At 41.5% G+C, this 24,405-nt stretch overlaps 2 protein-coding genes across 2 annotated transcripts in view; one reads left to right on the forward strand and one right to left on the reverse strand.

Moving 5' to 3' along the window:
• The first annotated feature begins 33 nt into the window (after positions 1 to 33).
• On the forward strand, positions 34 to 2,929 carry cdk5r1b (cyclin dependent kinase 5, regulatory subunit 1b (p35)). The gene is made up of 2 exons (XM_067576719.1): positions 34 to 479; positions 1,759 to 2,929. Exon 2 carries the CDS (start codon positions 2,001 to 2,003, stop codon positions 2,907 to 2,909), a length of 909 nt encoding a protein of 302 aa, XP_067432820.1. The 5' UTR covers positions 34 to 479; positions 1,759 to 2,000; the 3' UTR covers positions 2,910 to 2,929.
• A 5,023-nt stretch (positions 2,930 to 7,952) lies between these two features.
• Positions 7,953 to 24,405, reverse strand: part of myo1d (myosin 1D) — a 110,416-nt gene continuing 93,963 nt past the window's right edge. The window contains exon 22 of the mRNA XM_067575533.1: positions 7,953 to 12,016. Coding sequence (XP_067431634.1) covers positions 11,860 to 12,016 — 157 coding nt within the window. The 3' untranslated portion in view covers positions 7,953 to 11,859. The remainder of the gene's footprint in view (positions 12,017 to 24,405) is intronic.

Genomic DNA, 24,405 nt, shown 5'->3' on the forward strand with positions numbered 1-24,405 from the left:
TATGTAGAAAAACATCCTCTGAGTTCACTGGGTTCAGTGTGCTCGAGTGCCTGCTGTGTGTGGCTATAGGCGGAGTTGTTTCCCAAGCAGAAACAGCACCGCGTACAGAGCGCAGAGCGGCGCCCCACCACCGCCTTTGCGTCAACCATCCTCTCACACAGTCAGTGTGACACAACACAACATCAGCCCCTCGCAGCATCCGCATCTCACGGCCAGGAGGACCAGGAGCACATCTTCATCCAAGCATCCATTCCACAACTGCCCACCATCGTCTGCGCACCGCCGACACCAGGCGTGTTCATCCACAAGCTTGTGTTTTTATCGTGCGTGTGCCTCGCCTCGGATTATTCTCTCTATTGCATTTATATTCTCTGGGATGATTTTATGTTTTAATCGCGTTTTATAAGGAAAAACAGGCTTGAGACGCGGAGCATCATCGTTACAGCGCGATTATTTTTCCTCATTGAGCTGGAAATCTGGTAAGTTTGTTTTATTTTTTTGGAACACATTCGTGCTGAATGTGCAGCAGTTTAGATCGGAGCTGCAGATTTTTGGTGGATTCATTATATGTGAAATGGGAAGAGAGTGATGCGCAGCTGCGTCTTAACTGGAAAATATGAGAATAAATTGGCATAAATGAGGACGTGAAACTATAGGCAGCCATATTCACCGAGATATTGAGAGATATTAACGGATAAAAGGGGATTTTTTTTCTTCATTTTTAAGCCACCGCCTATTATGGGCAGCGTTCTCATTTCGACGCAGACGCTCAGTTTCAGCACCATGGAGAGCACCCGATGTACACAACTCCTCATCACAGAAGAAGAAGATCAATAAATCCTTTAATTTTACTCCACTGGTGTCACATTCAAAGCTGATATTTTGTATTTTCGCCTCCACAATTGAGGGATCAGACATCAGATTGATAGAGGGTGATGGAATGAAGGATTGAACACGCTCGGATCCTGCGCAAGTGAGCAATGTCGATCTATCGACCGTCTTTATATGGATAATGTAGCTGCTGCAGTGAGGAAGAAAACACGTCGAGCACATAAAGAATCATATATCTCTGTTTATTTTTTAGAGGGAGGTAAACAAGATCTTGGCTTTGTGTTTTAATATGCTGAGTCCTATAGGCGTCAAACCCGACCTTCACCTGTTATTATGGTGTTTACGTTGCTGGCGTCCATTTTAGCGAGATGGTGGCGCGTGGTTCATTCTGGTATATCGGTCATTTCTCATAAAATATGGATCTCTCATTATGAAATGTTTATGAATTCACCATATAGGACCCATTAACAATCAGATATGCGATAGAATTCCTGATAAACAATCATACATATGATTTTTTTTTCTTGCTCTGTAATCTACTGCAGATGAATGAAAGCTGGAGGACAATTTCACACTTGATTCTTTATAACGTTTGTGTGATTTTCCCGCTAATTACATCGATCTTTTGCAGCAAGGAGGAATCTATACTGTTTGAATTAATGAGAATAAGCTATAGGCTGATCCATTCCACCATTTACTGAGTCAAATCAATGCTGCTAATAAGCCTGAGGTATCCTGCTGATAAACCGCTCACATTATGGGAAGATTACACCAGAAACTGATCTGATGTAAGCTGAATAATAATAATAGATCTAATATGAGATCGAATACATTTCATTTGCTATTTGGAAATATCCGTGATTGATTTAAAGGCATGGGATTTTTCTACCAATTATTTTTCTGATTATTGATTTGTTCTGCTTCCAGCGGTGCCCACCCGGAGACGCAGACGGAGAGCTGAAATACAACAGAGACCGTCTCAGTCAAGGTGATCGTTATCCCATCAGAGAGCTCTTTACAGGACAATCTCCTCCTATAGGCTTTAGATGCCCAACAGCAGCTTGTAGCCCGGGACTCCCCGCTCCCAGAAGCTTTGAGACCCTCAGGATCTCCTCTGGCAGACACTCTTCTGACCCAGCGAGGCTAAAGCCCCTGGACGAGCAGTCACCATGGGAACCGTGCTGTCTTTGTCACCTAGCTACCGAAAGGCGGCTCTCTTTGAGGATGGACCGGCCACTGTGGGCCACTACACAGCTGTCCAGAACAGCAAGAACGCCAAAGACAAGAACCTGAAGCGCCACTCGCTCATCAACGTCCTCCCATGGAAGCGGATTGTAGCAGTGTCAGCCAAGAAGAAGGGCTCCAAGAAGGTGCAGCCCAACGGCAACTACCAGAACAATGTCACCCACCTGAACAACGAAAACCTGAAGAAGTCGCAGTCCTGCGCCAACCTGTCCACCTTCACCCAGGATCAGAGCACTCCAGCTCTCACCAAGAGCTCCAACAACACAGCATCGTCTGTCAAGAAGGCCCCTCTGGCTAACTCCAATGTGGCCCCCGGGACCCCAAAGAGAGTGATTGTCCAGGCCTCCACCAGTGAGCTGCTGCGCTGCCTGGGGGAGTTTCTGTGCCGGCGTTGTTACCGGCTGAAACACCTGTCACCCACTGATCCTGTGCTGTGGCTGCGCAGCGTGGACCGCTCCCTGCTGCTGCAAGGCTGGCAGGACCAGGGATTCATCACCCCTGCGAACGTGGTCTTTGTCTACATGCTGTGCCGTGACGTGGTCTCCTCCGAGGTGGCCACGGAGCACGAGCTGCAGGCCGTGCTGCTCACCTGCCTCTACCTGTCTTACTCCTACATGGGCAACGAGATCTCCTACCCACTCAAGCCCTTCTTGGTGGAGAGCTCCAAGGAGACCTTCTGGGACCGCTGCCTGTCCATCATCAACCTGATGAGCGCCAAAATGCTCCAGATCAACTCTGACCCGCACTACTTCACTCAGGTGTTCGCCGACCTGAAGAATGAGAGCCAGAAGGAGGAGGAGAGGAGCCGCTTGCTCATCGGCCTGGACCGGTGAGGGGATGCTAGGGGGAGGGGGAGGGGGAGGGAGGGGGGAGCAGAGGGGTCAGGGGGAGGTGGGGCCTACTCCAGTCTGGCATTTTGACAAGTTTGAAAGCTGATGCTATTTATTTATTATTGTCCAAACGGTGCAGTGGAGGCTTTGCCAAGTAGGAAGTATTTGACATTAATGACACCTGAGCTTTTTATCTCGTCAGACTGACAACATAATCTTCAACTCTGGATATATTTTGACTGAAATGTCAGTTTTGATTGTGTTTGAGGGGAAACAAGTTGCAATGGTCTCCAAATATGAGGCATTGAGTTTTCCTCTTCTGCCTTTAGATGTATGTATCAGGCCAAATTCTATTTTCAAACAAGCAAAGGATGGATTTTCTGTGAGAACCTGAGAATGAAAGCTTTTTTGACAATGATATATAAACACATACACACAGACACACACACACACACATATACAAAAAAAATGCCAGACTTGGGTAAATCCTTTGCTAACATACAGATATATATCTATATGAAATACTGGAAAAAACAATTCAGACAAAAAGACAAAAAAAAAAAAAAAAACCAAGAGAAAACATTAGAAACGGAAGCATACATCTACAGCAATGAATGTGGACAGGACTGAGGCTGCAGCAGCCTGCCAGTGACCTTCTGACTGTTTGACGATGATGATGTGCACTGCCTACTGCAGGAGGGTGAGGGCCATCGCCTGACTGGCTTTCTTCATGCATCAAGGATGAACAGGCGTCCCCCCCCCCACCCCCGGCTGCAAACCCTGGCTCTTTGGAATGCCAACAACCCCTCGTCTCCTCCATTAATATGGATACGACTGGACTTTTTCTTTTTTTTTTTTTTTTTTTGCTGCAATGCATATCTGGCCATCTAGGATAGAACAGCAGAGGCCCGTCAATGCTGGATCCATATTTTTGTGGGTTTCTGTTTGTGGCTCTATTACAGCAGGACATATACAGAACTGGATGGACTATAAGCAAGCATTGCATTGTGGGACTTTTGATAAATAAAAAAAAAAAGACAACAGTCAGAGGATGTATGGCCTTTGATGAATGGTCATACTGTGTGTGTTCAGAAATACCTACTTTATTTTCATCTAGAAAAAAAATAAAACAAGTTAATGGATGTTTTACTCCCCAGAGGTTTTACACCTATGGAGGCTTATTTATTGCTTTTCTGGAACAAGTTTTCTTTCATTTTTTTTTTCTTTTTTTTACCTAGAAAAATGTAATGTTTTGCACGTGTGCCATGCAATTTTACAGAGTTTCCAGGAGGGCAGGAGCAATGATTACTTTCCTTTCTTTTTACTTGATTTGTAAACCAACTGCATCTGCATTAGAGAATGCTGTGAACAAAGTGACACTAGTTTATTTAGCTATGCTTGCTAAAATAGGCTATTTGTTTACCAGGGAATTCTTTTTGTACTTTTGTCGATAGGTTGTGTTGCAACCACTTTGGAATGATGTTTGATTTTGTGCTTATGATTCAGCATAGAAAATGTTAAAACAGTGCCATATCTTTGATGAAAATCCCACAGGACACTCTGAAATACTGCAGCGTATGTCCGGTTGTTGAATGATGGGGTGGATTTTCATCTACTAATAACTACTTACTGACACCTAATTTATTGCCATTTGCATATTTATTATTTTTGGCACATTCAATGTAAATGAAAGATCATGATGAAAAGACTTTGGAGAAGGGAAGGACATGAGAAGGGGTTTTGTTGGTATAGCAGGTGTGCTTATCTTTGGTGGGAATGAAGATTGATTCTGGTTTATGCAAATGAATGTTGCAGGGATTTTATCGATGAATATCTAATTAAAGCCCTTAGATCAAAACCAATGTTAAATCTGACCATCACCAAAGTGACATCATCAAGGACACCTTGACAGAACAACACATCACTGGCCTTATATGGACCTTAAGAAAAAAATGCCCTGAAAACATCTTTTTTGTCCTGCACGAGGAGCCAAAACCAACCTGCTGTCCCACATATCAGAGAGAGAGAGAGAGAAAGCACAGACATTTTTTTCAATGACACTCGTTCAGCATCAATGCAGAAAAGCACAGCTTACCTTGAGGATAATCCATCAGCATCGCCTCGGTGTAAATCAAACGTGAGGTGACGTCACATTCATCCGTGGGCTGGAAGGAGATGAGTTAGATTGCATTTGACCTTCATAGGAATCATTTCAATCAGAGGAGCCGCCAGACTTAAATGACAGACTCCAACAGACACCATGACAACCAAAAGCTAGAAAGCATGCAGGACATTTGAGATATGCGGCTTTTTATTTTCATATGTAGGGAAATAGTTAAAGCTATCTCTGTAATGACTGCAATCACTGCTGAGGGGAAAATGAAGTCAGTGTTACGATCAAACACAGCCACAGTATAGATAACAGTAAGGAAAACGTGTTTACTGGTTCTCACATCTCATCTCAATGCAGACAAATTGTGCACACTCTATCAGAGAAAAATGAGCAGCTCTGACGGTCACAATCTGTGGCCTCCTCTGCTGTGGGACTGCGGCTGCCATATGGAGTTAGTTTGGAGCATTTGTACCGGCACAATAGGGGGGGGGGACATGCACTTTGGATGGGCTTCTGTTCTGGCAGAAAAAAAAACAAAGAAAAGCAGGGCATCAAAACGAGACCACGTATCTTTTTTCTCTGTGTCCACTTGCCCCCCGACTTCACTTGAAATGTGCCATTTTTTTTGTTTTTTTTTCCCACTTGCATCATTGAGTAGTCGTTTGAGAAAAATACTTTCAAAAGCTTATAAAATATGAAAAAAGACTCAAAAGTGATAGTTAAAAGATTTCTGTCAAATTCATTTTTCTGTATCTTGTTGCGTACTTTGTAGATAAAAAAAACAAAAAAACGAAACAGTGGTTATGAACTTTGAAAAAGAGGCATTCGATGGCTGCATGTGTGCGTGAATGTGTGAATGCACGTGTGTGTGTGTGTGTGTGTGTGTATGTGTGAATGGCAGCGTTTTATTTGTACAGAAGAATGTGTGACATGTTTTCTTATGGAAAAGGAACATACACCAACCACACTGGTACTAGGACTCGGTTTTTCCCTTGGTGGGTGAGGGAGGGGTGTCGACGCTGTTCAATAAAAATGTTCTTTTTTTTTGAAAAATACAAAAAAGCTGTTGCTGTAATTGAGACTTTTTTCAGTTCGTTTATGCTTATTTTAATTTATTTTTGTACTGTGATGGAAAATAAAAATGCACTGATCGTTCAAGACGGCTATTTGTGTTTTTATACATCCGGCTTTGGACTGAATCTACTTAGATATCTTCTTAAAATACCTTTATCTCAGTGAGAACATCGTTCTCTTGTCATGAACATCCTGTTTGTACTCACACAGTTACACACATTAAAACCTGGAAGCTGCAGTACAACCACAGTCACTGAGCACCACCATTGGAGCAGTAGGAAGGGGGTTAAGGGCCTTACTCAAGGGCACCTCAGTCTTCATTCATCCCTCGACTGGCAATTTATGGCATCAGGGGAGAAAAAAGCCTGAACTTCCAAACATCTTTGCATTTCATTCTTTGTCTGGGTTTCACTGTTTTGGCTCAATACCAAGTCAGTGAAACAATCAACAATCACTTCTTGTTGAATCACTCCTGAAGTGTAGGCCATCAGTTGTAGGATTTTTGGTTTGATGCCAAACTCCTGCTGTCTACATGTTGAAGTGTCCTTAAGCAAGACTCTGAAGCCCACATGGCTCCCAATCAGTGTTCAGGATAAAAAAAGCAAGATGCTTCAGACAAAAGCGGCTCCCGATTTCATTCGACATCGAGTGAATTGTAAAACAGGAAGGAGTACAGTAAAGAAATATGATTTCTTGTTCTGCTCAATCAACAGTAATAGATCAAGGTTCTCATTCTAACTAAAGAGTGCACTGATTAGTGTCTCCTCGCTGGTTGCTCTGGTGCAGCAACCTTCAAACATCTTTACACATTAGAGCAGCCCAGCAGCCAAATGGTTACTCTGCATGCCTCATAAGCTCAATATCACTGATTCGATTCCAGCCGGAGACCTTTGATGCACGTCATAGCAGCCATCTCTCTGGCCTTGTTTACTCTCTGCCACTTCACTATCAACTGTCCCATAAAGGCAAAATGCCAAGAAAAGTCTTTGTACATGATATTGGATGGCACATTGGCTGGAGACCACCATCTTTAGTGCTGCTGATCAAAGCTGCGTCTCAGTTCCAACATCATCCAACATGTTCAAAGTGTGTAGCTTTGACATAATTTAAAACTGGATTTTATTTAACATTATTAGCTATATAGAAGTGGATATTTTTACAATAATGTTTTCAACCCAGACATAATGATTGTTAATGTTTGGTCTCCCATTTTTGTATCTTTTTCATTAGATTTGCATTTGCAGGTGTTATAATGGACTGAGGTTGGTGGGAAGTTCCCACTGTGCCAAATCATAAGTTCTTTTTTATTATAACTTCTTGAACTAGTCCACAATCTTTCCATTCCCCAACAGCAACTGCACAAGTACAAAAGAATCACTGCTGTAACTCCAAATAAACCGAATGCCCCCAACATAGATTAGCTTGGGTCAGTTCACTCTGCACACATCACTCACCGTCCATTAATTCCCATTCATTTAACCACCAGGTCAGTCAGTCAGTCGTGTTTTACATAGTCACTGCCCTTGAGGACAGAGAAGTCATCCCAGTCTCTGAGGCGAGAAAAGTCATCCATCAGCCGGCGGATTATAAACCCCTCCTGAGGTAGCTGGTGATGGCTGACACGGTGGTAAAGGGAAGCGGCGGCGTCATGCCAACTGCAGAGGTTTTAACCATCACCGACGTCACTCGGTGAAACAGCTGTTAGTGGGTGGATTAACGTAGAGATTTACCCAGATATTACCACATCACACGTTACAGACAAACAGCTGGCCTCAGGAAACATTTGAATCAACACACCATCAGTCTTTGCATGCAGATGACACACAACACAAGCTTAAAAAATGACAGAAAAGCAGATATTGAAGCAAATAAATTTATTAATAAAATGATTAATGAAATAACTTTCATCATGGAACATTGCTGAATGCATAATTTGCATTTATACAGAATGCATTTGCACAAAACAGTATAATGGTGAAAAGATCCCTTAAGACTCGGTCTGGATATTACAGTATATGTATGGTATGTAATATTGAAATATTACATAAATATGCAAAATATAAACTTAATATAAAATTAGGCACATACTGAATGACTGGTGTATACATATACATACAGATTTTTTTGCTCAAAGCCTCAGAGGACGGAATAAATTATGGAAGAGAAAATGGAATTTGTTGCCCTTTGGCTAAAACAGACGGGCTTGATAATGATGTCTTGTGTAAAATGTGTCTGGAACAAAAAAAACACACTGACAACTAGAGGAATGTACTTGTTAAGATCCCACTATGGAGAACAGTGAAGGGAAGGACACAATGGCACAAGTCACTTATTGTTAAAATTCATATCTGACATTCTTTGAAACTCTAGAGGAGTGATTAATTAGAAAAAGCCTGTGATTTTTTATTATTTTTTTAAAATTTTTTTTACACTTGCTGTATAGCTGCTTCCATTAGAGCCTCATTCCATAGCAGAGATAATCAATACAATGGAGAAGTGATCATTGGTGATTGGGTTTGCACACCATAAACAAATCAGAGCATATTAAAGGACATGGCTGGTAATTTTCTTTATTCTTCTTATTGTCCAAAAATCCCATAAACAGATGAATTCATCACTAACACATATTGTTTGGTTGATGTTTTCCTCTCTGGCAAAGAGATGCATGTTGTAACAACAGAGAGCGACTAATGCATTGTTGTTGTTGTTGTTGTTTTTTAAGGGATTTTTTTGACAATAGAAATAAAGAATATCATCAGCGTTACCCTTTAATAGATTTTAGATCCACAGTATTTTACATTTCTGGTTAAACACAAGCGTTCTCTCATATTTTGTTGTTGTTGCTGCATGATATTCCTATTGTTCAACATGTCTTGTCGTTGGTGTGGTTTCCTTTTTTATTTCCTCGCCTCCTGGATACAGGTCGGCTGAGGGAAAAAGACAACAAAAAAAAAACAAAAACAGGAGAACCTTCACTGCCCCGCAGGACGGTAAAATCAGCCCAACCGGGCGATGAGCCAAGCGATTTCACAAGAGGAAGGAAAGTGTAAAAGGAAGGAGGAGGGGATGGAGAGCAAGAGAAAGGGGGGGGGGGGGGGAGAAAAGAAAGCAGAGGGAGTAGAGGAAGGAGAGGAGGCCAGGAGAGGCTTTTGTTCACCGACTCCTCCTTTTGCCTTAAGAAAAGCAAAGAGAGAGAAGTGCTGAAGTGAGACGTGACATGGAGTCCATCCTAATGATGAGCGGTGAATAGCAGAGCAGAGAGGAGGAGAGGAGAGGAGAAGCCCTGTGGGAGATTACCATGCTGGAGGATATGGAGAGAGCTGCAGTGTTATGAGTTATACCCACACACACACACACACACACACACACACACATACACACTCATCACAGAACCCTGTGGCTGAGCTCCATTGAGAAGCACCTATTAACGCCACCAATGTCACTTCCTTAATCCCCCACTACGAATGCACCATTTTCCCCCCCAAACAGCTCTTTCCTGCATCAAAGTGTCTTATCAAACGCCGGGACAAGGTCACCCACCACAAAGCTGCGAGGTAGAGTGGAAGATTTGCTTCATCACAAGACAGGGGGCACTCACAAACTAATTAAGATAAACGGCTCGTTCAGACAACACTCGGGCACAATTAGGAGACGGCGGGTAGAGTGACTGCTAACGAGTTTGCCTTCCTGTTGAAGTAAAAGTTGACATGAACGCCTCTTCAGCTAGGACAGACGCAGAGGGAGCCGTCGATTCATAACCTTGGGCTGTCGCTCCTCAGCCGCCAGTCAGTATTCTTTACCGAGACATGACTGACACAATACAGCTGAGTCAGACAGGTGATGCAGTGTTGGTTTGACATTTGCTGTCAACACGACCCTTATATCAAAATCTCATATTTTCAGAAAGAGAGTTTAAGTAGATAACAAACATTTTAGCATTATAGTCTTTCCATATCCAATGATGTGGATGTTCTATGCAAAAAGGCAATAAAATGAAGTTGTTCTTGAGCTTTTGATCATATCAACAGATGTTTGCCTCGCTGTCGTAGAATTGTAAATGTGAAGACTCAACTTTAAGCTGCGGCCACACAATCGTGAAGAGCTTGTGTGAAAATATCATAATGTTATATGCTAACATATCAATGATGAAAAACAGAGTGAAAACTTTAAACATGGCCGACGTTCTTGCAAGAACAGTACGAACCAAACTCCGAGTCGTCAAGCGCTGATGATTTTGGTTATTGTGATTTGGCTTTCCACGCTGAGATCAGACACAAAACCGAGTCTTGAAATAGTCTAGCGTTGATACAAACATCATTAGATAAGGGAGATAAAGTAGGACAGCAGTCTGATTACAGATTTCACACCCCCGTGTCCTTCGCTGTGGCCACTAGCCAGGCTCTCAAGTCTCGGAGCCAAAGAAGAAGAGCTAATCAACACACATACAGTACACACTCCCACAGTCACACACACTCTTTCTCTCTGATGAAGGGGATATTTGTCAAGTAGCAGCCTATTGAAAAGGACTAAAGACCACTACAAGTCATTAGGCTATTCACCCGACACAAAGACAACAAACGAGACTATGTTCAGGGGCTGGAGTTCACATGGGATTATACAGTACTGGCCAGCAACACTCTGTTACTAAGCTAGAGCATTAAGTCTTGAGTTTGATATAATATTAACTGCTCTTTAAATGAAAAAATACTCTTGAAAAAAAGTAATGCTTTGGTTATAATCTTCATATTTGCCTTATTATTCAGGTTTAGTCATAAAATCCTCCAAAGGGAGTATAAGTGCTGTGCATAAACATATGTAATCTGATGCTGTTCACATATATTCTAACTTTTAATATATATATAAGCATATTATAAAAGTACAGATATTGCAGTAGAGAGTATAAGATTTAAATTAATAGATTTTAACGCTTTTGCATGTAGGGTGAGATGTTCAGGATATGCTCAACACATCCGACTCAACATCCTGTGACTAACAAACTAACGATGGATTAGTTTTGGGATTTGAGTGTCAGACACTGACTGACTCACTTGCTGTAAACATTTAAATGAACTAAAAATTGGACGCTGCAGTTTCCTTTTCATTTACCGTGTAAGGTAAACCTTCCATCAAGGTCATCATCGCTATTATTTCCCCTCTTCTGTTTTAAAGAAGATGATCAAAGCTGCTTGAATATCTTTGAAAAATCAGAGTCATACGTGAATCTCATCTTTGATGTGGCTCCGACGCAGGGAGCTGCAGGGATTATACATTCCTGCAAAGCTTTTGGGTTTTTATTTCCTATTATGCAACACGAGTGGTTCTGAGAACATTTGCTGCATAATCTCCTCTCACCTTTACTACCACAATACTCCATCTATGATAAACTAAATATTGCACAAAGCAAATCATTTGAAATTTGGATTTAAAAAAAAAAGAACAAACACCATTTTGGTGGATTATCCTGTAGTGCATTTAAACCTGTGTTATTAATAGCATTTTTGCTTGTAGGCGTTTTATACACTTTCTGTTTATAGTAACAATGCATAGAAATCTACAAAACAAGGGCAAATTTGGCATGGCTTTGCATTTTCTGAGGATTCAATTACCCCGATCCTCCTCCAGAGCTGCTATCTACATTGTCACATTATCAGCAGCTCTGCAAAAAAAACAAAAACACGAGAAGTGAATCATCATCATCGTCGTCATTCCGGCTTGGTGTGAAATCCGATGTCACTGTTTTTTTTTTTTTTTCATCATCGGCCCATTTTAGTTTCCAGGAACAGCCAGGATGTAACCGGATCGGCTCTTAGTGAAGTCTGGCTGCGATTGGTTGATCTTGGGCTCGACGATGACCGTGCACTTCCTCCCGTTCATGCTGCACTGGATGGGACTTGTGATGTTCACCTGCAGCTTCCTCTTCTCACTGCAGGAAGGGAAATAGAAGAAGAAGAAAGAGAGAGAGAGAGAGAGAGAGAGGTTACTGGATGCTGGCAGGTATAAAGTTGCACTTTCTCTAAAGCAAACATCAGGAAATTAACATGTACGGATATAATTTAACATATAGGCAGCCTGCCTCAGTGGCTTCATATTACACTCTGTCATACAGTAATAGTGACCTGTGTGTGTGTGTGTGTGTGTGTGTGTGTGTGTGTGAGAGAGAGTAAAAAAGTATGAGGACTGTTTCGTTCATCAATCATACTTACTCTCACACACAGCATAATGATCCCACTAATACCTTCTTACCCCAACATACACACCACTACTGTACACATTCTTACATGCATACTCACACACACACACACACACACACACACACACACACACACTAGTGATTGGGCCATTAATCATACAGACACAAGTCTCTTATATGCACAATTATAATTATATACAAGAGAGAATGATTTTGTGGCTGTGGATGAGAGTTAGGATACATTTTTTTTGTTGATCTCAGACAAACGGAAAGCGTTCAAAACAAACAGCCCAACATACCCGTGATCCACCTACACAGGTGTTTTCACTTATTTGGCCTGATTAAGCCTCTTCTCAGGACTGTGTGGGTGTTTACAGACTGTGGTGCAACATGAAAAAGTGAGAACGATGTCAGTGAATCGACAGGACAACTCACATGTGTCTTTATGATTCTTATGGGTGGAGTAAAAGTAAACTAAAGTAGCAGTATATATATGTATAGTGTATGTAGGAAATTAGGACGCTGTTTCACAAGGTATAGTCGTGGAGTTTGTGGTGTTGTAGTATCATGATGCCTTGCATGAGAGCAAATACAATTTACGGTCTGAAAAACCTCCTCTCACGCAGGACGGATTGTGTATGCGCGCATGTTTCAGCGCACAGACTAAGAAAATTAAGATGAATAACAGAAGAAATCACATCGCATCGCTGCTGAAGGAATGATCCATATGGCACTGCTGGACTGGAGAGCAGCAGCGAATTGGCTTTTAGTGGCTGTCACATCTCGTTAGACCCTTTCTGCCGTGAACGGGTGCTTTGCCCCGTTTGCTCTTAAACAGGATCGATGACGGGAATCAAAGAGCGAGAAGAGAGGAAAAAAAGGCGTAAATTGCGCAGGCCGAGGAGAGAGAGAGAGAGAGAGAGGGGGGGGGGTTGAATGTAATGTAATGTAAATGTGAGGGTGAATGAGAAGATGAGTGTGATAATCGTTCTCTGGTAGAGGAGGGGGGGGGGGGGGGTGAGAGGAAGATGAAATTCAATGTAAATGTAAAGGGGGGGCTCAGGGAGGAGGGGATGATAAATAGACACAGTCGAGTAGTAGTGATGACACACTTTCTCACTGGCACAGTTACTGACTATTCATAAACAAATCAATTATCCGCGGTTACCGTCTGATCTGACACAAAGCCGCCTATCTGTCCTTCGAATCTAAACATGTGTAAGACAAGTCGTGAACCCGATAACGCCAACTTGTTGCGCAACAACAATAAGTCATAAACAACGGTGAAAGGCTTGTGCTGCCCACGCCACACTCCTCTGCAAAGTGTGTGCTTCTCTCTCTCTCTCTCCCTCTCGGCTTATGCAGAGCGCAGAAGCTCAGGGTAGCACACTGATGCTGGTTTCCATGGCAACCCCCGTGAACTGAACTCCCCCATCTGTCATGGCTGCCAGCCAATGGTACAGTGTGTGTGTGTGTGTGTGAGTTTCTGTGTGTGTTGTGATATGTCTCTTTCTCTCATCCCATTAATTCTCCATCTCACTGTCTTGCTTGAAATGCCAGAGGGGATGTTGCACTGTGCTACTCGTGAAGGGCAAACAAGGTTATGCTCACATAGCATGTACACACACACACACACACACACACACACACACACACACACACACAGATATAGTACATGGCAACAAAGCTTCCACTGGGGGTCTTTAACACCTTTCTAATCTGTCAGCGCCAAAGCTCGCCTTTGGAAAAAAAACACTCTGGCTTCCAAATAAAAGGTGACGAAACACTTCATCGTTGAGTAGAAAAACATGATCAGAAGAGTCTTAAGGTCATTGGCTGGCCTTTCCCATCAGGAGTTGGCCTGAGCCGGTCAAAGCCCCCGAGGGCAGACTTAGTCCTTCACTGGATGGCCTCTCCGACTGGAAAATCAATTCTTTCCTCCCCCCCCTGCCCCACGGTTCCCTTTGTGTGTCTTTGCCCTTCATGCCATGTGAGTCCAAGCTCAGTTGCTCCCAAAAGTATATATCTTTGTTTGGAAGGATGGAGGATAAGAGGAGAAGGGATAAGAGGAGGACAGGATTTTAGGTGAAATAGGAGTGAAAATAAAAAAAAAAATCTTGAAAGCTCAAGAAAAAGTTGAGGAGGCTGCAGAGTTCAAGGGTGATAAGAAAGGGTAAGAGGTGCAGAGACAGAATAAACAGGAAGCACAGAGTTATAAAGTAAGGGTACTGAAAGGTGGAGACTAGAAATATTGCCTTGCAGTTGTGTGCAGTTTAAATCCAAGTCTGTTCAGACTCATATAATATTTGTAGTGAAGACTGAAAGAATTTAATAAAAGGTATTAAGTGTATTTTCCTTGTATGTGTTCACATGTTTGGCCAATAAAGCTGATTCTGTCAGAACACATAGTTGTTTCCATGACAGCAGATGATGCTTCAGATACGGATGCTGCTGCAAAGAAGCTACAAATTCTAAAACATGGATGTTTCACACACAGAAGATCTAAACAAGATTAGTAAATGTGAAACATGGTCACAATCTCTGCTTCTGTTCCTGAATAACGGCCAGAAAAGTGTTTTTGCAGAACATAATGATGTCATTGTGAAGTTGACCTTTGACCTATTTGATATAAAATGTCATCATTTTATCCTATTAAGACATTTGCGTGATGCTTTGTCATAATTAGCGTATGAATTCCTGAGTTATGGCCCTTTGTGAGGTCATGGTGACCTTTGACCTTTGACCACCAAAATCTAATCAGTTCATCCTTGAATCCAAAGTGGACGTTTGAGCCAGATGTAATGAAATTCCCTCCAGGCGTTCCTGAGATATCGTGTTCACGAGAAGGAGACGGACATGAGGTCACAGCGACCTTGACCTTTGACCACTAAAATCTAATAAGTTCATCCTTGAGTCCAAGTGGACGTTTGCGCCAAATTTGAAGAAATTCCCTCGAGATATCATGTTCATGAGAACAGGACGGACAGACGGACAACCCCGAAAACATAAAGCCTCTGGCCACGGACGCATAAAGTGTTGCAGAATGAGAACGAGAGAAGAGAACGATCCGAGCTATTTTCAGGTCGAGGAGCCAGGATTACCTCCAGTCTGTGAAACCATCTAGTCCCACTTCTGAGTCATCCCTCTAATAGTGTACCTGGCTCTCCCCCAAAGCTCTCTGCTGCTGAAAAATATATGAGCGTTGCAGGTGGGGAGGAGGAGGAGGGAGGAGGAGGGGAGAGGAGCGCTCTGCAAAGCTGACTTGCTATAAAGACTCAGGAGTTTTGAGTAGGTGATTAAAGTTGGATCTTCTCCTCACTTCTGACTATGATGACAGTCATTTAAGACTAGGAAAAAAAATCACAGCTCATTACACCAGCTACTGCAGGAGCTAAAATGTTAATGCTGATTCCTGCTCTTATAAAGTCAGTGAACTCACTGTGTTATTACTGAAGATTAAACACAGCTTCAACTAAGTTTTTATAATATGCTGCATAATATTAATACATGATCATCATAAATTTATCCTGTTTTATTTAAAGGGGACATGCAGTATCATGATTTTCTGTTATCTATAGAGTGTTATTATGTCATATTTCTATGTTAAACATGCTTAAAGGTCCAAAACGTGAGGTGAATGTATGTAAAAATGCTCCCTGACAGTCTAAAGCTTCAGCTGCAGGGAGCTAAAACAGCCTGTTTCAGACTGAGGCTGCATAAATGTCCACCACAAGATAAATAAGAGTTTTTTTTTAAAACTGTAAATCATGCAAAGACATTCCCAGAATATAAATATACACCTGGAAATGTGCATGATATGTCCCCTTTAAAACACTTACAATAAACATCAACTACACTTCAGTGTCCAACTCTCTCTGTCTTATAATTAGAGATTTCTATTCTTGGCATTAAATCAATTATTAAGGAGACGGTAACGCAGGAGGCAAATATTTGCAGCAGTATCAGGGGAACATAATTAGTTATTAGGCAAGATAAATGACTAAGTTAAGAAAATGTTACAAAACAGAGCCAGACAGTGAAAATCCGAGACCAGTGATTAATAAGACTCTGTGCCAAGAGAATAATATCTAGAGCAGGACCAGTCTAAACAAAAGGATATGTGGACACACTAGAGGTCGTCCACAAACAAAACACCCAACTGCACACAAATAAAAAATGTAGAAACTGTCAGACATCTTCTCTCCAGCGGGTTGATGTATATGGGAGCAGGAATAGAAACCATACTGATGATCTGTCGAAGACTAAGCTCTGATCTCCCTCTCTCCGAGGCGGCATTGACCAACCACAGTCTCCTCACATCAATATTTCAGTTTGTGAGACCACACTGAGATCAAGAGAGAAAATGCAGGGAGTGAGCAGAAAGCATGCACACACGTATTGTATGTGTGTGTGTGTGTGTTGAGCAGGTCAGACAGCATGGGTCACACACACACACACACACACACACACACACACTGCAGACAGAACCATGCTGCCTTTATAACTGATGGAAAGCTTTTTTCCTCCAGAATCCTTTACTGCAAAAATCTCAGCATTTCTTCAGTCACAGCAGGATCAGATACAATCTTCAGACAATCAAACAGCACTTTGTAGACTGTGTTTGCTGCAAACCGCTCAGTATGAGAGCGAAAACATTATTACATTTATACATTTCAGGAAAAACTCCCACAGCTATTTTATGGTAAGGTAACAAAACGTTTATATCAAGGTATTGTGTTGTTGTTTAGATTCTGCCTTTATTTCATAGTTGACAGCAGCGACAGAAAGGAAATATTTACTACAGAGCCGCACCGGTGTTTTGTGCCGGTTAAACAGAAGAAAAGTGACACCGCTGATCTTTTTTCTGAGCCGACAACATCGGGATATTTAACTAATATTTCCAGCGTTCTTGCAGGATAAATACAAAGTTGCAGTTTCAACCAGGTTCAACACTCCACTCCTCTCCGCAACGCATGTCAAAACACCAGCTCTCAATTAGCAGCATTTTATGTTAATAAGATGAACTGAACTGGGCTTAATTTGACGATAATTTGTGACCGGCCTGGTAAATATCATCTAAGAGTCTGAAGCCACACTAGCGACTCTGTGAGGTTGTACTTACTCTTTTTGGGGGCATTTTACGCCTTTACTGACAGGAAGACAGATGAAGCAAAGGTCCCCGGCTAGATTTGAACTTTGGACGTTGTTTATAGTCGGTGTCTTAACCCTAAACCACAGCAGTGCCCTGGGGACGGTGCTGCCTTTTTAATAAAAAGGCAGCAGTAAACAGAAAAAAGTCTTGATTTAAAAGAACTGAGAGTTGCAGCAGACCTGCAGTCCCAGATATGTGGAGCATGAAAATTGAACTCTGCTGCTTCATGTTTAGTTTTGACTCTGGGGGACAGAAAGCAGACCTGTTCCAGACGACCTGATGGTTCATAATGTAGCAGCAGATCAGAAATGTATTTTGGCCCTATACCATTCAGTGCTTTATAAATCAATAGCAGTATTTTAAAAAATCGGGAAGCCGGTGTAAAGATCTGAGAACTGGAGTGAGACAAAATGAAAGTAGTTGAATCTACTGAAGATAAATGAAGTTTTTCCAAATCCTGCTGAGACATAAGTCCTTTTACTGCTTGATATATTCCTCAGGTGATCGTAGGTCGACTTTGTAATTGTCTTAATGTGGCTGTTGAAATTCAGGTCTGAGGCCGTTTCTGGCTTGTTGTTTTTAACATTATCGATTGAAGCTGCGCGCTGACTTCTAATCGTTTTTCCTTGGCTCCAAAAAACAATTACTTCACTTTTATCTTTGTTTAATGGAAGAAAATTCTGGCACATCCAATCGTTGATGTGTTCAATGCACTTTACTCAGTGATTGTATTGGACCACAGTCCCCTGGTGATACGGTTATGTAAATCGGTGTGTCATCTGCATAATTACGGTAACATATTTTGTTGTTTTCCATAATCTGAGTCAGTGGGAGTATGTAGATGTTGTCTAAGACAAAATCTGTATCCAGTAGTAGAGAATGGAGAAGTTATTATTGAAAGCCCACATTTCTGTATCCTGTCTCTCTCTTTTTCTGTATTTCTCTCTTCCTTCGCAGCCGCCCACTCGACTACATGGATTTGCATTTAACACTAGACCTGACACAGCATCTCTTCCTCTCACTGTCACACTCTTCTCGCTGTCTCACATGGCTGCATCACACTCCTCACGTGCTTCGCGCTACGATCCCGCGGGAGAGGAAACGGAAAGATGCACAAACAAACAAAAGACGTGCACGTGAATCAGATAGAAAAATCATCAGGAAATGCAGGAATCAATACGAAGCAGCTTCACAACTTTGAACAGATGCGACACAAATGGCCTCATCTGCCCCAGTTTACAGTGGCCGGGGGTTTGGACTGGTTTAAAGTGTGAAAACTGCCTAAGAGGCTTTCTGAGTGCGGTTTCTTTAATTAGCATCACTGAGCCAAAGTTATGCAGTTTTGCTAGTACTGCAACTGCAGATGATACATGAATAATAGAGAGATGCAGAGGGAGACGCAGGACTGAGGCAGCTTTGTCGGCGTGCTGATGTTTCTGAGATTGAGTTGCAATATGATACAGATGCTTTAGCTAAGTGCTAAAAGAAAGCTGGGAGGATATCTCAAGAGTGCAGATATTATATCAGTAAAAGTCAAGGTTAACAAGTCAGAACCAGTTTCCCCAGTAGGTAATGTCTGCTTTTACAGTGGTGTCTCTTCTCCTCTGAAGATACTACTTATTCCTCAAACTTCTGACTCTCTTACCTTGCTTCTAGGTAATTTACATCACATTTTCACATTTCCAGTTTCTCCTCCTGGTTTGCAAACAGCACTTTTTTTTGTACGGCTCGATAAAACCGCTGCAACAACAGAGAATAAAATGCTCATAAGAATAAAAAAACCCCAGAACTCATCAAATGCAGCACTGAAAACCTTCAGCAACAACCGTTTTTGGGTTATTTCAGCAGGTTTATAGCATCCAATTGTAACATAATGCAGCCTTTGCCTGCCGTACTCACTAAGCTGTGAAAGTGTGGCAAATTCGGAGAATGGATATCTCTCCTTTTGTCATTTTTTGTACCTCTCTTTAATGGTGCTTTCCCCCTTTTCTCAGTTGTTATCTTTTCTTCCTGCTACAGTAGAAGAAGAGCTGTACTCATATGGGAAGAGATTACTAAGTAGGTCATTAAAAAAAAAAAAAAAACGGGGTGAAAATGCACTGGCAGCAAAAACGGTATTCATGAAAGATATGTATAGAGGGGGAAAAGAAAGAGAGAAAACAGGAAGGAAGAAAAGAGGGGTTAGTCTTTAGTGTGCACAGAGAAGTGGAGTTCAGAGGTGAAGATGCCAGAGCGAGGCTTACATCAAAGGGGGGTTTGTACAGCGACTGAGCATCAGTCGTGCTCCAGGCCTCTGCACGAGACAAAAAAAAGGAGGAGAAAGGTCAGGAGCTGTAAACCTACTGGTTCATCACACGCTCGAAACACGTGAGCCGCTGTTCTATTCTTGTACCGATATTAATAACAGTTCTATAAGACACATTAGACTTTACAATGTTGTGAGAGTTCATCTCCAGAACTCCCAGGAGGCTGCATTTGAAGCTGGATCATACATGAACAGCTTTCTTCTTAATATGCTGAAGTTATTTCTGCTTCTTTGTGCACCGTAAGCGAGATGTGAGGTGCTGTAGCGTAGGAATAGAAACCCTGATTATCAAAGCCCCCCCCCCCCCAGGCCCCCCGAGGGCCCCTGATGTGTCTGGAATAAAATGCCCTTTAACGATCCATAAGAGTGAAATTATGAATATTTCATACATTTATTTCCCAGTTCTCTGAAATCTCTAAAAATGGAAACTATCGTAACGTAGCTTTTTTTATAAAAGTGATTCAGCAACAGCCGTGTTATCTGATGAAAAACGCTAACAAGCAGCTCTGATTGTTTGGCGGAGAGCTGATGAAAAACTGAGAGAGATTCTGAACAGAAGACCGCTGATGAGATCACAGCAGCTACACAATTATTATCAGACAAACGCCCCGAATCTATGATTTCAATCAGGGGTTATAATCCTGTAAATGACTGTGTGGAAGTGTGTTTGATGGTTAGATGAAGATATTTTTACTCCATTTAAAGGGGTATTCCAGTGATATTTTAAAACTATATTGACTTTTTATTGTTTAATGTGTGTTGATGTAGTTTGAGATAATAAGGATACAGTTTTCTTTCTATAACTTCTGTGATTTATATGAACAAATACAGTAGAATGGGTTGAAGTCTCTATAGTAGGGCTGATTAATCTGTTAATTGTTTCCTCTATTAATCGATTAGTTGTTTGGTCCAATGTCAGAAAATTGTGAAAAATGAGGATCATTGTTTCCCAAATGGCCAAGATGACGTCCTCAGATGTCTTCTTTGTCCCGACCAACAGCTGGAGGACTAAAGAAACCAGAAAATATTCACATTTGAGAAGCTGAAACAAGAGAATTTGGATGTAAATGTTCTTTAAAATGGCTCAAAATGATCAAATGATTATCAAAATAGTTGGCAACTAACAGATTAATCATCTAATCGTTGCACCTCTACAGATAGCAGTTGGTAACATCACTACTAGTGAATAGTATAATGCAGTTGAGATGCTGTCATTGAGGTGGAGTCCAGACTCACTTCCTGCACCCTGAGGAGAACAGAAGAAGGAGTTGAGGGCAACATGTGGACTGACCACTGCTAGGCTGTCCACATAGCATCTGGAGATACACTCCCCTTTATTCCCGCAGGACAGCGGGTGAATGACAGCTATCAATAACAGCTACTCATGCAAGCTGTTCAGAGGAGTCCGCCGTTCACAGATGCTTCGGTTAAACAAAAAAGGACACACGTCTCACCTTTACATCCCTCTATTTAAGGAATCAGCAGGAGATGAAACAGAACCGGAAATGTACAAAGCAAAGGCCTCCGTCTCCGGGGGATACCGTTGTACCTCCACAGATGGTGAAGGCTATCTCCCACTGCAGAGCTATTATAGCCGCACAGCAGGAGGGTTAAATAAGCTTGTGTGTGTGTGTATGGGAGGTCAACCCTGTGCCGTCACTCTCATTGTTCTTCTCTATACCGTGAGAGCGCTGAGCTTTAACATTACTCACTGATCAGCTGCATCATTTCGCCTCTCAGAAGGACTCTCCACCGTCTTAACACTCAATGGAGTTGGCTTAAAAACACATTAGGTGAATCAATAAGCTGGCACACAGTGAGTCAAAACAGAAAAAAAAAAAGAAAAGAAAGAAAGACAGGCAGCCTCGACTGGTCGCTCATTACTGAAGGGAGACTGCTCTCTCTTCAAGTGGCGACGCCTCCGATTCTGTTCATTAAAGGCAATCAATACATCAATCAAAGGTTCATCTGTTTTTCATCTTCTGACTCGTTTTCCATTCAGTGGTAGGAAGGTTTAAAATGAATCTCCCTCAGGGACCGGTCGCACAGAATTACATTATCTAACAGAGTGATGCTGGCGTAACATTTGATCTCATAGTTTAAAGTGAGTTAGACGGTTTAAAAGAGATCAATTAAAACCTTTCACCGCCCACTATGCACCACTGCTATAAGACTTATATGAACATGTGATACATGTATCAGTAAATTATACTTGTCTTTTCCGTCTTTGTGGTCATTTTTTTAAAGAACGCTGTCGTAAAAATAATCCAGGTACAATGTTTACAACTAAAAGATTAAAAAATATACATTCTCCAGGAGTGTTCAAAGGTTTATTTTAGGCTGAACCTTCCAGCTACCTCAGCACTAATAATAAGGAATGAATCAACATAATTATCCTGCGTAACCTTCTGTTAACTGGTTTTTTCTCTCTTAGTCATTCACTCATCACTGAATTTGTGGAGTAAAAATGTCCTTGTGAGCAAACAGTGTTTTATACATTGAACTGAAAGCTCTTTCTGCCATGTCTTATAGTTTAAAAATAATGTGATTTTACTGAGATATATTAATATATTGAGGAATCAGAAAGGTTTGTTGCATGTATCATCATTTCTTATTTCCTTCAGACAAAAATAAAACTTTAGGAGATTTTTGAAATGACTAAACTAACTACATTATCCATTTAAAGTCATCCTGTAATGGTTTCTGAACTCTTCTGTGCGTTATTTGATGTGGACAGTTTTGTATTACTGTCTTTGTGCGAGCGACCCCCGGGTCAGTAAGAGTTGATTTGCTCGGGGCTGGACGTGATGTACGGAAGGATGAAAGGTTAACGGATAAAACGGAAGGACGTAGGAAGGGAAAAGGAGCACGAGGTACGACGAATGAGATTTAAGTAGTGAAAGGGAGGACGAGATGAAGGGATAAAGGGGCACGGAGATGGAATGAAAAAGACGTATGATGAAAAGACGTTAGAGCGGGGACGTTAATGGCAGGTGGGGAGAAGAAAAGGGAGGCGACATGACCGTGAGATGGAAAGGGTGATAGAAGAATACATAGAGGAGGTGAAGGAGGATGAGGAGGGATGGGAGAGTGTGCTGAAGCTAATCATAATTGGCCTGACAGTGGGAGATGGTGCTGTTGCTGGGTGGAACATGTGTGTTTGGGGGGTTGGGGGGATAAATGTGGAGGTCACTGAAGACATGGAGTCTATAAAATATCACACATCAAACAGTATAGCACTTAAGTAATGCTTTTATGTGAAGTGACAGTAAGATGCGAGAGTACAGTAAGTGCATACATTATATACTGTACAAGAGAGAGAGGAAACTCCTGCGGGAATACTGAGGCACTCCAATCTCTGCAGCAAAGGCTGAACTGCTACTGAGCGGCCAAGAAGCAGATTGAATATAGCTCACACTGATATGTTGTGCAACAGATGTACGTACAGTATATCCCTTCCCATTTGAACTATTGTATATATATACTGGTTGAATTGGAGCAAAAAAGATGCCACTATTCTTAATCAACGTCATGAACTCGCAGCATTTTGAAGCACAAATCAAGAGGATTATCAATCTGAGGGTAAAAATGACTGATTTGTGATAGGATAACAGTAATTCAGCTACATAAATTATTACATGCACAGACGATTTATGGACAGAGGAGTTGGAGGATTTTGTAGCAAATTACCTCAAATAGCAGCTGAATTTTTGCTTCCTCTTGTGGCTCATTTGAGCAGGAAAAAGGTCTATTTTGTGCAAAATTGGCCATAATAATATAATTGGTTTCTACATTCATTTAAAAAAAAATGTTGCTATAAAATTATACTGTAAGTAACAAACTAAAAATCATTTTCATTATCAGTTAATGTGCCGGTAATTTTTATCTACTAATTGATGTCAGAAAACAGTGAAAAAAACAAACAAACAGAAAAGAAACAGTCCCAAACCCAAAGATGTTCAGTTTATCGTCATATAAGACAAATAAATCTGTAAAACCTCTCAAATGTTTGTCATTTGACCAATTAAGAAGCGACTAAACAAAAACTACCTAAACTACGGCTACAATGATACAATATACTGTACATATATGTTTGTTTGTATGCAAAAAAAACATTTCATGTCATGTTTAATTATTTATGCAAAATCAAGTTTAAATTTAATGATGTAATTGTTTAAAAAACAACAAAGGGCCAAATTCATGTGCATGAAAGTGCAGAGAGAAAATTTGCACTGAGCCATCATTCAATTTGCATTCGCAATCTGTCAGTAATTAAGGGTCTGATTTACTACGGCAGAAAGTAATTATGTAATCAAGGACTGGAACTGTGTGTTTAGACGCGTTTTGCATTTGACGGGGAGCCTAAAAGGCAAAGTTCAGTAGCGGGATTTGTCTCAGATCAACACGCTCGAATAAAAAAAAATAAATCACAGTGATCCTTAAATAGAAATGATCGTTAATGAAGTAACGGCGTTCCCCGATAATTTACCGAGGCGGCAATTAAACTTCAGAGGCAGGCACCAATTTTTCCATGCAAAACTGATCCTCGCAAAACAGCGTGAACTTTAGTAAATCCGGCGACACTTTTATCTCTTTTCCCATTAGAAAGCGTTTGAATGGAGGCTTAATAAATCCGTCCCTGAGTGCTGCGTATGTCTGAGGGTC

This window comes from Thunnus thynnus, chromosome 20, assembly GCF_963924715.1.
Source record: "Thunnus thynnus chromosome 20, fThuThy2.1, whole genome shotgun sequence".
Lineage (NCBI taxonomy): Eukaryota > Metazoa > Chordata > Actinopteri > Scombriformes > Scombridae > Thunnus > Thunnus thynnus.